This window comes from Cyanistes caeruleus, chromosome 28, assembly GCF_971803275.1.
Source record: "Cyanistes caeruleus chromosome 28, bCyaCae1.hap1.1, whole genome shotgun sequence".
Classification (NCBI taxonomy): Eukaryota; Metazoa; Chordata; class Aves; order Passeriformes; family Paridae; genus Cyanistes; species Cyanistes caeruleus.
The window spans coordinates 750,989-765,643 of NC_141728.1; the positions used below are offsets into that span (position 1 = coordinate 750,989).

A 14,655-nucleotide genomic window follows, 5' to 3' on the forward strand; every position below is an offset into this window, starting at 1 on the left:
GCCCCAAAAACCCCAAAAACCCCAAAATTGACCCAAAAACGGCCCCAAAAACCCCAAAAACCCCAAAATTGACCCAAAACCGGCCCCAAAAACCCCAAAATTGACCCAAAAACGGCCCCAAAAACCCCAAAATTGACCCAAAAATGGTCCCAACCCCCCCGGGCCCGCAGGTGTGGGGCTCACCTGGGACAGGTAACCCGGAAGTGAGCTTGGAATTCCCAAAATTCCCGCCAAAATTCCCAAAATTCCAACCAAAAACCCCCAAAATTCCCATTAAAAACAACCAAAATCGACCCAAAAACGGCCCCAAAAACCCCAAAATCGCCCCAAAAACCCCCAAAACCCCAAAATTGACCCAAAAACGGCCCCAAAACCCCCAAAATTGACCCAAAAACGGCCCCAAACCCCCCCGGGCCCGCAGGTGTGGGGCTCACCTGGGACAGGTAACCCGGAAGTGAGCTCGGAATTCCCGAAATTCCCGCCAAAATTCCCAAAATTCCAACAAAAATACCCCAAAAAAATCACCCCAAACCCATCAAAAACCCCAAAATTGACCCAAAAACGGCCCCAAAATCCCCCTCAAATCCCCCCTGAGCCCCCCAAATCTTCCCCAAAACCCCCAAAATCCCCCAAAATCCCCCCCAAATCTCCCCCAAAATCCCCCCAAATCCCCCCCAAATCCCCCCAAAATCCCCCTGAGCCCCCCCAAATCTCCCCCAAAACCCCCAAAATCCCCCCAAAATCCCCCAAAATCCCCCCTGGACCACCCAAATCCCCCCCTGGACACCCCAAAATCCCCCCAAATCCCCCCCAAACCCCCTCAAATCCCCCCAAATTTACCCAAACCCCCCAAATTTGGGGTCTCACCTTTTTGGGGTCCGCTGAGCCCCCCGGGGAGGCAGCGCCCCCCCCCGTTCTGCCCCCCAAAAGCGCACCTGAGACCCCCAAACCCCCCCAAACCCCCCCTGAGCCCCCCCAAATCCCCCCCAAACCCCCCTTGAGCACCCCCAAATTCCCCCTGAGACCCCCAAACCCCCCCAAATCCCCCCAAAATCCCCCTCAAATCCCCCAAAATCCCCCTGAGCCCCCCAAAAACCCCCCAAAATCCCCCTGAGCCCCCCCAAACCCCCCCTGAGCCCCCCAAAACCCCCCAAATCCCCTCAAAATCCCCTCAAACCCCCCCAAATCCATCTAAAATCCCCCCTGAGCCCCCCAAAACCCCTCAAAATCCATCCCAAATCCTCCCTGAGCTCCCCCAAATCCCCCCCAAACCCCCCCAAATCCCCCCCAAATCCCCCTGAGCCCCCCCAAATCCCCCCAAATCCCCCTCAAACCCCCCCAAATCCCCCCAAACCCCCCAAATTTGGGGTCTCACCTTTCTGGGGTCCGCTGAGCCCCCCGGGGAGGCAGCGCCCCCCCCCGTTCTGCCCCCCAAAAGCGCACCTGAGACCCCCAAACCCCCCAAAATCCCCCCAAATCCCCCTGAGCCCCCCAAAACCCCTCGAACTCCATCCCAAATCCACCTTGAGCCCCCCAAAATCCCCCCAAAATCCCCCCAAATCCCCCCTGAGCCCCCCAAAATCCCCCCAAATCCATCCCAAATCCCCCCTGAGCCCCCCCAAAACCCCCTTGGGCCCCCCCAAATCCCCCCAAATCCCCCTCAAATCCCCTCAAATCCCCCCAAACCCCCCAAATTTGGGGTCTCACCTTTCTGGGGTCCGCTGAGCCCCCCGGGGAGGCAGCGCCCCCCCCCGTTCTGCCCCCCAAAAGCGCACCTGAGACCCCCAAACCCCCCCAAATCCCCCCCAAATCCCCCCTGAGCCCCCCAAAACCCCCCTGAGCCCCCCCAAATCCCCCCAAAATCCCCCCTGAGCCCCCCCAAATCCCCCCTGAGCCCCCCCAAATCCCCTCAAATCCCCCCAAATCCCCCCAAATCCCCTCAAATCCCCCCAAAATCCCCTCAAACCCCCCCAAATCCATCCCAAATCCCCCCTGAGCCCCCCAAAATCCCCCCAAATCCCCCCTGAGCCCCCCCAAAACCCCCCTGAGCCCCCCCAAATCCCCCCAAAACCCCCCCAAATCCATTTCAAATCCCCCTAAACCCCCCCAAATTTACCCAAACCCCCCAAATTTGGGGTCTCACCTTTTTGGGGTCCGCTGAGCCCCCCGGGGAGGCAGCGCCCCCCCCCGTTCTGCCCCCCAAAAGCGCACCTGAGACCCCCAAACCCCCCCAAATCCCCCCTGAGCCCCCCCAAAACCCCCTTGGGCCCCCCCAAATCCCCCCAAATCCCCCTCAAATCCCCCCAAATTTACCCAAACCCCCCAAATTTGGGGTCTCACCTTTTTGGGGTCCGCTGAGCCCCCCGGGGAGGCAGCGCCCCCCCCCGTTCTGCCCCCCAAAAGCGCACCAGCCGCAGCGGGGTCTCCGCAGGCACTGCGAGCACCTGGAAGCCCCCCCGCAATCGGGGGAGGGGCAGCGCTCCCAGACCCCTCCCCCACCGCCCTGGGGGGAGGGGGGGGGGGGAGGGGAGGGGACCCCCCAAAAGCCGGGGAGCCCCGATGCCGCCCCTCCCCCACCGCGGAGGAGGAGGCCGCAGCCCCCCGTGAGGCAGAGGAGGGGGGCGAAGCTGGGGCTGAGGCACTGGGGAGGAAAGGGTTAAAATTGGGGTTAAAATTGGGGGGTTTTAGGGGGGAAAAGCAACGAAAAAATAAATTCGGAATAGGTCAAAAAAAAAAAAAAATCCCCCCGTGAAAATGGTGATGAAATATCCTGGAAAATGAAAAAAATCGCATTGAAATAGCCCAAAATTTCCCTAAAAAAACCCGAAAAAATTCCCAAAAAATTCCCCAAAAAATTCCCAAAAAATTCCCAAAAAATTCCCCAAACAATTCCCAAAAATTCCCGAAAAATTCCCAAAAAATTCCCAAAAAATTCCCCAAAAAACCCCAAAAATTTCCCCAAAAAACCCGAAAAAATTCCCTAAAAAACCCGAAAAAATTCCCAAAAAATTCCCCAAAATTTCCCCAAAAATCCCGAAAATATTCCCCAAAAATTCCCCAAAATTTCCCCAAAAATTCCCAAAGAATTCCCAAAAATTTCCCCAAAAAACCCCAAAAATTTCCCCAAAAAACCCAAAAAATTTCCCCAAAAAACCCAAAAAAATTCCCTAAAAAACCCGAAAAAATTCCCTAAAAAACCCCAAAAAATTCCCCAAAAAACCCCAAAAAATTCCCCAAAAATTCCCAAAAATTTCCCCAAAAATCCCAAAAATTTCCCCAAAAAACCCGAAAATATTCCCAAAAAATTCCCAAAAATTTCCCCAAAAAACCCGAAAAAATTCCCAAAAAAATTCCCAAAAATTTTCCCAAAAAACTCGAAAAAATTCCCAAAAAATTCCCCAAAATTTCCCCAAAAATCCTGAAAATATTCCCAAAAAATTCCCCAAAAAACCCCAAAAATTTCCCCAAAAAACCCAAAAAAATTCCCCAAAAAACCCGAAAAAATTCCCCAAAAAACCCGAAAAAATTCCCAAAAAAACCCAAAAAAATTCCCCAAAAAACCCCCAAAAATTCCCCAAAAATTCCCAAAAATTTCCCCAAAAAAACCCCAAAAATTTCCCCAAAAAACCCAAAAAAAATCCCAAAAAATTCCCAAAAAATTTCCAAAAAATTCCCAAAAAACCCCGAAAAAATTCCCAAAAAATTCCCCAAAAAATTCCCAAAAATTCCCAAAAAATTCTAAAAAAAATCTTAAAAAACCTGAAAAAATTCCCCCCCAAATCCTAAAAATATCCTAAAAAAACCTTAAAAAAATCCCTAAAAAATCCTAAAAAACCCCAAAAAACCCTAAAAAAAATCCTAAAAAATCCCCAAAAAATCCTAAAAAAATCCCAAAAAACCCCTAAAAACCCTTAAAAAAATCCTTAAAAAAATCCTCAAAAAATCCCCAAAAAATCCTAAAAAACCTGAAAAAAATCCTAAAAAAATCCTAAAAAACCCTAAAAAAATCCTGAAAAAATCCTAAAAAACCCCTAAAAAAACCCTAAAAAAATCCTGAAAAACCCCTAAAAAAACCCTAAAAAAATCCTAAAAAAATCCTAAAAAACCCTAAAAAAATCCTGAAAAAATCCAAAAAAATTCCCTAAAAAAATCCCAAAAAAATCCTAAAAAACCCCTAAAAAAACCCTAAAAAAATCCTGAAAAAATCCTAAAAAAACCCTGAAAAAATCCTAAAAAAACCCTAAAAAAATCCTTAAAAAATCCTAAAAAACCCCTAAAAAAATCCTTAAAAAATTCCTAAAAAACCCCTAAAAAATCCTAAAAAAATCCTAAAAAACACCTAAAAAAATCCTGAAAAAATCCTAAAAAAACCCTAAAAAAATCCCAAAAAAATCTTAAAAAAACCCCTAAAAAATCCTAAAAAAATCCTAAAAAACCCCTAAAAAAATCCCTAAAAAAATCCTAAAAAATCCTAAAAATCCCCTAAAAAAATCCTTAAAAAATCCTAAAAAACCCCTAAAAAAATCCTTAAAAAATTTCTAAAAAACCCCTAAAAAATCCCCAAAAAATCCTAAAAAACCCCTAAAAAAATCCCAAAAAAATCCTAAAAAACCCCTAAAAAAATCCTTAAAAAATCCTAAAAAACCCCTTAAAAAATCCCCAAAAAATCCTAAAAAACCCCTAAAAAAATCCTTAAAAAATCCTAAAAAAATCCCAAAAAAATCCTAAAAAAACCCCTAAAAAAATCCTAAAAAACCCCTAAAAAATCCCAAAAAAATCCTAAAAAAACCCTAAAAAAATCCTTCAAAAATCCTAAAAAACCCCTAAAAAAATCCTTAAAAAATCCTAAAAAACCCCTAAAAAATCCCAAAAAAATCCTAAAAAACCCCTAAAAAAATCCTAAAAAATCCTAAAATACCTCAAAAAAATCCCTAAAAAAATCCTAAAAAAATCCTAAAAAACCCCTAAAAAAAAATCCCAATAAAAATCTCCAAAAATTCCCCAAAACCCCCCAAAATTCCCCCAAATCCCCTAAGATTTCCCCCCGCTCACCTGTTTGAGCCCCACGCTCCACAGGCAGTGCTGCCAGCCGCCGTCGGCGCCGGCCGAGCTCAGGCAGGTGTGACAGGTGAGCTGCAGGTGACAGGGCCGGGGACAGGGCAGGGGTGGCGCCGACTCCACCGGCATCGGGGACACGTTGAGCAGGGAGTGGCTGAAACACGTCCAGTCGTAGCTGGGCTGGACACTCAGGATGCGACGGGTCTCACCTGCACAGGTGAGATGGGACAGGTGAGATGGGACAGGTGAGATGGGACAGGTGGGATGGGACAGGTGAGGTCAGGTGGGATCAGGTGGGATGGGACAGGTGAGATGGGACAGGTGGGATGGGACAGGTGAGGTCAGGTGGGATCAGGTGGGATGGGACAGGTGAGGTCAGGTGAGCAGGGAGTGGCTGAAACACGTCCAGTCGTAGCTGGGCTGGACACTCAGGATGCGACGGGTCTCACCTGGATGGACAGGTGAGCACAGGTGAGGTGGGACAGGTGAGGTCAGGTGAGATGGGACAGGTGAGCACAGGTGAGATAGGACAGGTGAGATGGGACAGGTGAGGTGGGACAGGTGGGATGGGACAGGTGAGGTCAGGTGAGCAGGGAGTGGCTGAAACACGTCCAGTCGTAGCTGGGCTGGACACTCAGGATGCGACGGGTCTCACCTGCACAGGTGAGATGGGACAGGTGAGATGGGACAGGTGGGATGGGACAGGTGAGGTCAGGTGGGATCAGGTGGGATGGGACAGGTGAGGTCAGGTGAGCAGGGAGTGGCTGAAACACGTCCAGTCGTAGCTGGGCTGCACACTCAGGATGCGACGGGTCTCACCTGGACAGGTGGGATGGGACAGGTGAGATGGGACACGTGGGATCAGGTGGGATGGGACAGGTGAGGTCAGGTGGGACAGGTGAGATCAGGTGAGATGGGACAGGTGAGATGGGACAGGTGAGGTCAGGTGAGATCAGGTGAGATCAGGTGAGATGGGACAGGTGAGGTCAGGTGAGATCAGGTGAGATCAGGTGAGATGGGACAGGTGAGGTCAGGTGAGATCAGGTGAGATCAGGTGAGATGGGACAGGTGAGATGGGACAGGTGAGATCAGGTGGGATGGGACAGGTGGGATGGGACAGGTGAGATGGGACAGGTGGGATGGGACAGGTGAGGTCAGGTGAGCAGGGAGTGGCTGAAACACGTCCAGTCGTAGCTGGGCTGGACACTCAGGATGCGACGGGTCTCACCTGGATGGACAGGTGAGATGGGACAGGTGAGATGGGACAGGTGAGATGGGACAGGTGGGATGGGACAGGTGAGATCAGGTGGGATGGGACAGGTGAGGTCAGGTGAGCAGGGAGTGGCTGAAACACGTCCAGTCGTAGCTGGGCTGCACGCTCAGGATGCGACGGGTCTCACCTGCACAGGTAAAGTCAGGTGAGATCAGGTGGGATGGGACAGGTGAGATGGGACAGGTGAGATGGGACAGGTGAGATGGGACAGGTGGGATGGGACAGGTGAGATCAGGTGAGATGGGACAGGTGAGGTCAGGTGAGGTCAGGTGGGATGGGACAGGTGAGCACAGGTGGGATCAGGTGGGACAGGTGAGATCAGGTGGGATGGGACAGGTGAGATGGGACAGGTGAGATGGGACAGGTGAGATGGGACAGGTGAGATGGGACAGGTGAGGTCAGGTGAGCAGGGAGTGGCTGAAACACGTCCAGTCGTAGCTGGGCTGGACGCTCAGGATGCGATGGGTCTCACCTGGACAGGTAAAGTCAGGTGAGATCAGGTGAGATGGGACAGGTGAGATGGGACAGGTGAGATGGGACAGGTGAGATGGGACAGGTGGGATGGGACAGGTGAGGTCAGGTGAGATGGGACAGGTGGGATGGGACAGGTGAGGTCAGGTGAGCAGGGAGTGGCTGAAACACGTCCAGTCGTAGCTGGGCTGCACGCTCAGGATGCGACGGGTCTCACCTGCACAGGTGAGCACAGGTGAGATGGGACAGGTGAGATCAGGTGGGATGGGACAGGTGAGATGGGACAGGTGAGGTCAGGTGAGATGGGACAGGTGGGATGGGACAGGTGAGGTCAGGTGAGCAGGGAGTGGTTGAAACACGTCCAGTCGTAGCTGGGCTGGACACTCAGGATGCGACGGGTCTCACCTGGATGGACAGGTGAGACAGGTGAGATGGGACAGGTGAGGTCAGGTGAGATGGGACAGGTGAGGTCAGGTGAGATGGGTCAGGTGGGATGGGACAGGTGAGATGGGACAGGTGAGATCAGGTGGGATCAGGTGGGATGGGACAGGTGAGGTGGGACAGGTGGGATGGGACAGGTGAGGTCAGGTGAGCAGGGAGTGGCTGAAACACGTCCAGTCGTAGCTGGGCTGCACGCTCAGGATGCGACGGGTCTCACCTGGATGGACAGGTGAGATGGGACAGGTGAGATGGGACAGGTGAGATGGGACAGGTGAGACAGGTGAGATCAGGTGGGACAGGTGGGATGGGACAGGTGAGATGGGACAGGTGAGCACAGGTGAGATGGGACAGGTGAGACAGGTGAGATCAGGTGAGATCAGGTGGGACAGGTGAGGTCAGGTGAGATGGGACAGGTGAGATGGGACAGGTGAGCACAGGTGAGATGGGACAGGTGAGATGGGACAGGTGAGATGGGACAGGTGAGATGGGACAGGTGAGATCAGGTGAGATGGGACAGGTGAGGTCAGGTGAGCAGGGAGTGGCTGAAACACGTCCAGTCGTAGCTGGGCTGGACGCTCAGGATGCGACGGGTCTCACCTGCACAGGTAAAGTCAGGTGAGGTCAGGTGGGATGGGACAGGTGAGATGGGACAGGTGAGGTCAGGTGGGATGGGACAGGTGAGATGGGACAGGTGAGATCAGGTGAGATGGGACAGGTGAGATGGGACAGGTGAGATCAGGTGGGATCAGGTGGGATCAGGTGAGATGGGACAGGTGAGGTCAGGTGAGCAGGGAGTGGCTGAAACACGTCCACTCGTAGCTGGGCTGGACACTCAGGATGCGACGGGTCTCACCTGGATGGACAGGTGAGCACAGGTGAGGTGGGACAGGTGAGGTCAGGTGAGATGGGACAGGTGAGCACAGGTGAGATAGGACAGGTGAGATGGGACAGGTGAGGTGGGACAGGTGGGATGGGACAGGTGAGGTCAGGTGAGATCAGGTGAGATCAGGTGAGATGGGACAGGTGAGATGGGACAGGTGAGATGGGACAGGTGAGATCAAGTGGGATCAGGTGGGATCAGATGAGCGCAGGTGAGATGGGACAGGTGAGATCAAGTGGGATCAGGTGAGGTCAGGTGGGATCAGGTGAGAAGCAAATCCCCCCCAAAAATCCCCCCCAAAATCCCCAAAAAATCTCAAAAAATCCCAAAAAATCCCCCAAAATTCCCCCAAAATTATCAAAAAATCCATAAAAAATCCCAAAAAATCCCCAAAAAATCCCAAAAAAAATCCCCCCAAAAATCCTAAACAATCCCTAAAAAATCCTAAAAAATCAAAAAAAATCCCCCCAAAAATCCCCAAAAAATCCTAAAAAATCCCCAAAAAATCCCAAAAAATGCCCCAAAAAATCCCCAAAAAATCCCCAAAAAATCCCAAAAAATGCCCCAAAAAATCCCCAAAAAATCCCAAAAATTCCCAAAAAATCCCAAAAAAATCCTAAAAAAACCCCAAAAAATCCCCCAAAAATCCCCAAAAAATCCCCAAAAATGCCAAAAAAATCCAATAAAAATCCATAAAAAATACCCCAAAATCCCCCAAAAAATCCCAAAAAAATCCTAAAACATCCCCAAAAAATCCTAAAAAAATCCCCAAAAAATCCCCAAAAAATTCCCAAAAAATCCTAAAAAATCCCTAAAAAATTCCAAAAAAATTTCTAAAAAATCCCCAAAAAATCCCAAAAAATTCCCCAAAAATTCCAAAAAAATCCCAAAAAAATCCCAAAAAAATCCCAAAAAAATCCAGTAAAAATCCATAAAAAATCCCCAAAAAATCCTAAAATAACCCCCCAAAATCCCCAAAAAATCCTAAAAAAATCCCAAAAAATTCCCCAAAAAATTCCAAAAAAATCCATAAAAAATCCCAAAAAAATCCCCAAAAATTCCATAAAAAATCCATAAAAAATCCCAAAAAATCCCAAAAAAATCCTAAAAAAACCCCAAAAAAATTCCAAAAAAAATCCTAAAAAATCCCTAAAAATTCCCAAATTTTTTTTGGAATTTTTTTCTCACCTGTCCTCTTGAACTGCCGTGTCCACATGCAGCGTCCTGCGGTGGCGCAGCGCGGGCAGTCGGGCGCTCCCAAATCCCCCCAAAATCCCCCCAAAAATCCCTAAAAAAGCCTCAAAAAATCCCAAAAAATCCCTAAAAAATCCCCCAAAAAATCCTAAAAAAATCCCCAAAAAAATCCTAAAAAATGCCAAAAAAATCCCCTGAAAAATCACAAAAAAAATCCATAAAAAATCTCAAAGAAATTCCCCAAAAATTCCAAAAAAATCCTCAAAAAATCCCCAAAAAATCCATAAAAAATCCTAAAAAAATCCCGAAAAATCCCAAAAAAATCCCCAAAAAATCCATTAAAAATCCATGAAAAATCCAAAAAAATCCAAAAAAATCCCCCAAAAAATCCCAAAAAAATCCCAAAAAAATCCCCAAAAAATCCTAAAAAAATCCTAAAAAATCCTAAAAAATCCAAAAAAATCCCCCAAAAATTCCATTAAAAAATCCCAAAAAAATCCCAAAAAATCCCAAAAAAATCCTAAAAAAATCCTAAAAAATCCTAAAAAATCCCCCAAAAAATCTCAAAAAAATCCTAAAAAATCCCAAAAAATTCCCCAAAAAATCCCCAAAAAATCCCAAAAAAATCCCAAAAAATTCCCAATTTTTTCCCCCAAAATTCCCAATTTTTTCCCAATTTTTTTGCTCACCTGTCCTCTTGAACTGCCGTGTCCACATGCAGCGTCCTGCGGCGGCGCAGCGCGGGCAGTCGGGCGCTCCGCAGGCGGCCTCGGAGCAGTTTTGGGGAGCGAAGATTTCCCGTTGGTTGATGCGACAATCGTTCTCCCGGCGGCAGCTGCCGCCCGCGCCGATGCACGCGCCCTCCGGACAGTTGGTGCACCACTTGCAGCCGGGGGGAGCCTGCCCACGGGTTTGGGGGAAAAAATGGGAATTTTTGGTGAAAAAATGGGATTTTTTTGGCTTTTTTTCGGTGAAAAAATGAGGTTTTTTGGTGAAAAAATGGGATTTTTATGGGTTTTTTTCGGTGAAAAAATGGGATTTTTTGGTGAAAAAATGTGATTTTTATGGGGTTTTTTCGGTGAAAAAATGGGATTTTTATGGGATTTTTTTGGTGAAAAAATGGGATTTTTTGGTGAAAAAATGGGATTTTTATGGGATTTTTTTGGTGAAAAAATGGGATTTTTATGGGCTTTTTTCGGTGAAAAAATGAGATTTTTTGGTGAAAAAATGGGATTTTTATGGGTTTTTTTCGGTGAAAAAATGGGATTTTTATGGGATTTTTTCAGTGAAAAAATGGGATTTTTTGGTGAAAAAATGGGATTTTTATGGGGTTTTTTCGCTGAAAAAATGAGGATTTTTGGTGGAAAAATGGGATTTTTATGGGGTTTTTTCAGTGAAAAAATGGGATTTTTATGGGATTTTTTCGGTGAAAAAATGAGGTTTTTTGGTGGAAAAATGGGATATTTATGGGGTTTTTTCGGTGAGAAAATGGGGTTTTTTGGTGAAAAAATGGGATTTTTATGGGATTTTTTCGGTGAAAAAATGAGGTTTTTTTTGGGGAAAAATTGGGATTTTTGATGGTGAAAAAATGGGAATTTTTTGGTGGAGAAATGGGATTTTTCTGGGTTTTTTTCAGTGTAAAAATGGGATTTTAGCGGTGCCGATGCACGCGCCCTCCGGACAGTTGGTGCACCACTTGCAGCCGGGGGGAGCCTGCCCACGGGTTTGGGGGAAAAAAGGCAAGTTTGGGTGAAAAAATGGGAATTTTTGGGCTTTTTTTCGGTGAAAAAATGAGGTTTTTTGGTGGAAAAATGGGATTTTTATGGGCTTTTTTCGGTGAAAAAATGGGATTTTTATGGGGTTTTTTCGGTGAAAAAATGGGATTTTTTGGTGAAAAAATGGGATTTTTATGGGATTTTTTTAGTGAAAAAATGGGATTTTTATGGGCTTTTTTCGGTGAAAAAATGGGATTTTTTGGAGAAAAAATGGGATTTTTATGGGTTTTTTTTGGTGAAAAAATGTGATTTTTATGGGATTTTTTCGGTGAAAAAATGGGAATTTTTGGTGGAAAAATGGGATTTTTCTGGATTATTTTCAGTGTAAAAATGGGATTTTAGCGGTGCCGATGCACGCGCCCTCCGGACAGTTGGTGCACCACTTGCAGCCGGGGGGAGCCTGCCCACGGGTTTGGGGGAAAAAAGGCAAGTTTGGGTGAAAAAATGGGAATTTTTGGGGAAAAAATGGGAATTTTTGGGCTTTTTTCGGTGAAAAAATGAGGTTTTTTGGTGAAAAAATGGGATTTTTATGGGTTTTTTTCAGTGAAAAAATGGGATTTTTTGGTGAAAAAATGGGATTTTTATGGGTTTTTTTTCAGTGAAAAAATGGGATTTTTATGGGATTTTTTCAGTGAAAAAATGGGATTTTTATGGGTTTTTTTCGGTGAAAAAATGGGAATTTTCGGGGAAAAAATGGGATTTTTGTGGGGTTTTTTTGGTGAAAAAATGGGATTTTTTGGTGAAAAAATGGGATTTTTGTGGGATTTTTTTGGTGAAAAAATGGGATTTTTTGGTGAAAAAATGGGATTTTTATGGGGTTTTTTAGGTGAAAAAATGGGATTTTTATGGGGCTTTTTCTGTGAAAAAATAAGGTTTTTTGGTGAAAAAATGGGATTTTTATGGGGTTTTTTTGGTGACAAAATGGGAATTTTTGGTGGAAAAATGGGATTTTTATGGGTTTTTTTCAGTGAAAAAATGGGGTTTTTTGGTGAAAAAATGGGATTTTTATGGGATTTTTTTCGGTGAAAAAATGGGAATTTTTGGTGAAAAAATGGGATTTTTATGGGCTTTTTTCGGTGAAAAAATGGGATTTTTTGGAGAAAAAATGGGATTTTTATGGGTTTTTTTTGGTGAAAAAATGGGATTTTTATGGGGCTTTTTCTGTGAAAAAATAAGGTTTTTTGGTGAAAAAATGGGATTTTTATGGGATTTTTTTCGGTGAAAAAATGGGAATTTTTGGAGAAAAAATGGGATTTTTATGGGTTTTTTTTGGTGAAAAAATGGGATTTTTATGGGGCTTTTTCTGTGAAAAAATAAGGTTTTTTGGTGAAAAAATGGGATTTTTATGGGTTTTTTTTGGTGACAAAATGGGAATTTTTGGTGGAAAAATGGGATTTTTATGGGTTTTTTTCAGTGAAAAAATGGGGTTTTTTGGTGAAAAAATGGGATTTTTATGGGTTTTTTTCAGTGAAAAAATGGGATTTTTTGGTGAAAAAATGGGATTTTTGTGGGTTTTTTTCAGTGAAAAAATGGGATTTTCCTGGGATTTTTTCGGTGAAAAAATTAGGATTTTTGGTGAAAAAATGGGATTTTTATGGGTTTTTTTCGGTGAAAAAATGAGGATTTTTGGTGGAAAAATGGGATTTTTATGGGGTTTTTTCGGTGAAAAAATGGGATTTTTATGGGATTTTTCGGTGAAAAAATGGGATTTTTATGGGGTTTTTTTGGTGAAAAAATGGGAATTTTTAGGCTTTTTTTTCGGTGAAAAAATGGGATTTTTTGGTGAAAAAATGGGATTTTTATGGGGTTTTTTCAGTGAAAAAATGGGATTTTTTGGTGAAAAAATGGGATTTTTATGGGGTTTTTTGGGGAAAAATTGGGATTTTTGATGGTGAAAAAATGGGAATTTTTGGTGAAAAAATGAGATTTTTATGGGGTTTTTTCGGTGAAAAAATGAGGTTTTTTGGGGAAAAAATGGGATTTTTATGGGATTTTTTCGGTGAAAAAATGAGGTTTTTTTGGGGAAAAATTGGGATTTTTGATGGTGAAAAAAAGGGAATTTTTAGTGGAAAAATGGGATTTTTCTGGGTTTTTTTCAGTGAAAAAATGGGATTTTAGCGGTGCCGATGCACGCGCCCTCCGGACAGTTGGTGCACCACTTGCAGCCGGGGGGAGCCTGCCCACGGGTTTGGGGGAAAAAAGGCAAGTTTGGGTGAAAAAATGGGAATTTTTGGGCTTTTTTTCGGTGAAAAAATGAGGTTTTTTGGTGGAAAAATGGGATTTTTATGGGCTTTTTTCGGTGAAAAAATGGGATTTTTATGGGGTTTTTTCGGTGAAAAAATGGGATTTTTTGGTGAAAAAATGGGATTTTTATGGGATTTTTTTAGTGAAAAAATGGGATTTTTATGGGCTTTTTTCGGTGAAAAAATGGGATTTTTTGGAGAAAAAATGGGATTTTTATGGGTTTTTTTTGGTGAAAAAATGTGATTTTTATGGGATTTTTTCGGTGAAAAAATGGGAATTTTTGGTGGAAAAATGGGATTTTTCTGGATTATTTTCAGTGTAAAAATGGGATTTTAGCGGTGCCGATGCACGCGCCCTCCGGACAGTTGGTGCACCACTTGCAGCCGGGGGGAGCCTGCCCACGGGTTTGGGGGAAAAAAGGCAAGTTTGGGTGAAAAAATGGGAATTTTTGGGGAAAAAATGGGAATTTTTGGGCTTTTTTCGGTGAAAAAATGAGGTTTTTTGGTGAAAAAATGGGATTTTTATGGGTTTTTTTCAGTGAAAAAATGGGATTTTTTGGTGAAAAAATGGGATTTTTATGGGTTTTTTTTCAGTGAAAAAATGGGATTTTTATGGGATTTTTTCAGTGAAAAAATGGGATTTTTATGGGTTTTTTTCGGTGAAAAAATGGGAATTTTCGGGGAAAAAATGGGATTTTTGTGGGGTTTTTTTGGTGAAAAAATGGGATTTTTTGGTGAAAAAATGGGATTTTTGTGGGATTTTTTTGGTGAAAAAATGGGATTTTTTGGTGAAAAAATGGGATTTTTATGGGGTTTTTTCGGTGAAAAAATGGGATTTTTTGGTGAAACAATGGGATTTTTATGGGGTTATTTGGGGAAAAAATGGGATTTTTGATGGTGAAAAAATGGGAATTTTTGGTGGAAAAATGGGATTTTTATGGGGTTTTTTCGGTGAAAAAATGGGATTTTTATGGGTTTTTTCAGTGAAAAAATGGGGTTTTTTGGTGAAAAAATGGGATTTTTATGGGTTTTTTTCGGTGAAAAAATGGGAATTTTCGGGGAAAAAATGGGATTTTTGTGGGGTTTTTTCGGTGAAAAAATGAGGATTTTTGGTGAAAAAATGGGATTTTTATGGGGTTTTTTTGGTGAAAAAATGGGATTTTTTGGTGAAAAAATGGGAATTTTTGGGCTTTTTTTCGGTGAAAAAATGAGGTTTTTTGGTGGAAAAATGGGATTTTTATGGGGTTTTTTTGGTGAAAAAATGGGATTTTTATGGGTTTTTTTCAGTGAAAAAATGGGGTTTTTTGGTGAAAAAATGGG

General features: G+C 44.3%; 2 protein-coding genes across 2 annotated transcripts in view; both read right to left on the minus strand.

Moving 5' to 3' along the window:
• The window catches only part of PSMC4 (proteasome 26S subunit, ATPase 4), a 277,421-nt gene that overhangs the window by 113,344 nt on the left and 149,422 nt on the right, over positions 1-14,655 (minus strand). The gene's annotated exons all lie outside the window — the stretch shown is intronic.
• MEGF8 (multiple EGF like domains 8) overlaps positions 1-14,655 on the minus strand; it is a 172,158-nt gene that overhangs the window by 20,044 nt on the left and 137,459 nt on the right. Inside the window, exons 34-37 of the mRNA XM_086864863.1 lie at positions 10,007-10,217; positions 5,053-5,267; positions 2,578-2,641; positions 2,341-2,490 (exon numbers count right to left, since the gene is read on the minus strand). Coding sequence (XP_086720989.1) covers positions 2,341-2,490; positions 2,578-2,641; positions 5,053-5,267; positions 10,007-10,217 — 640 coding nt within the window. The remainder of the gene's footprint in view (positions 1-2,340; positions 2,491-2,577; positions 2,642-5,052; positions 5,268-10,006; positions 10,218-14,655) is intronic.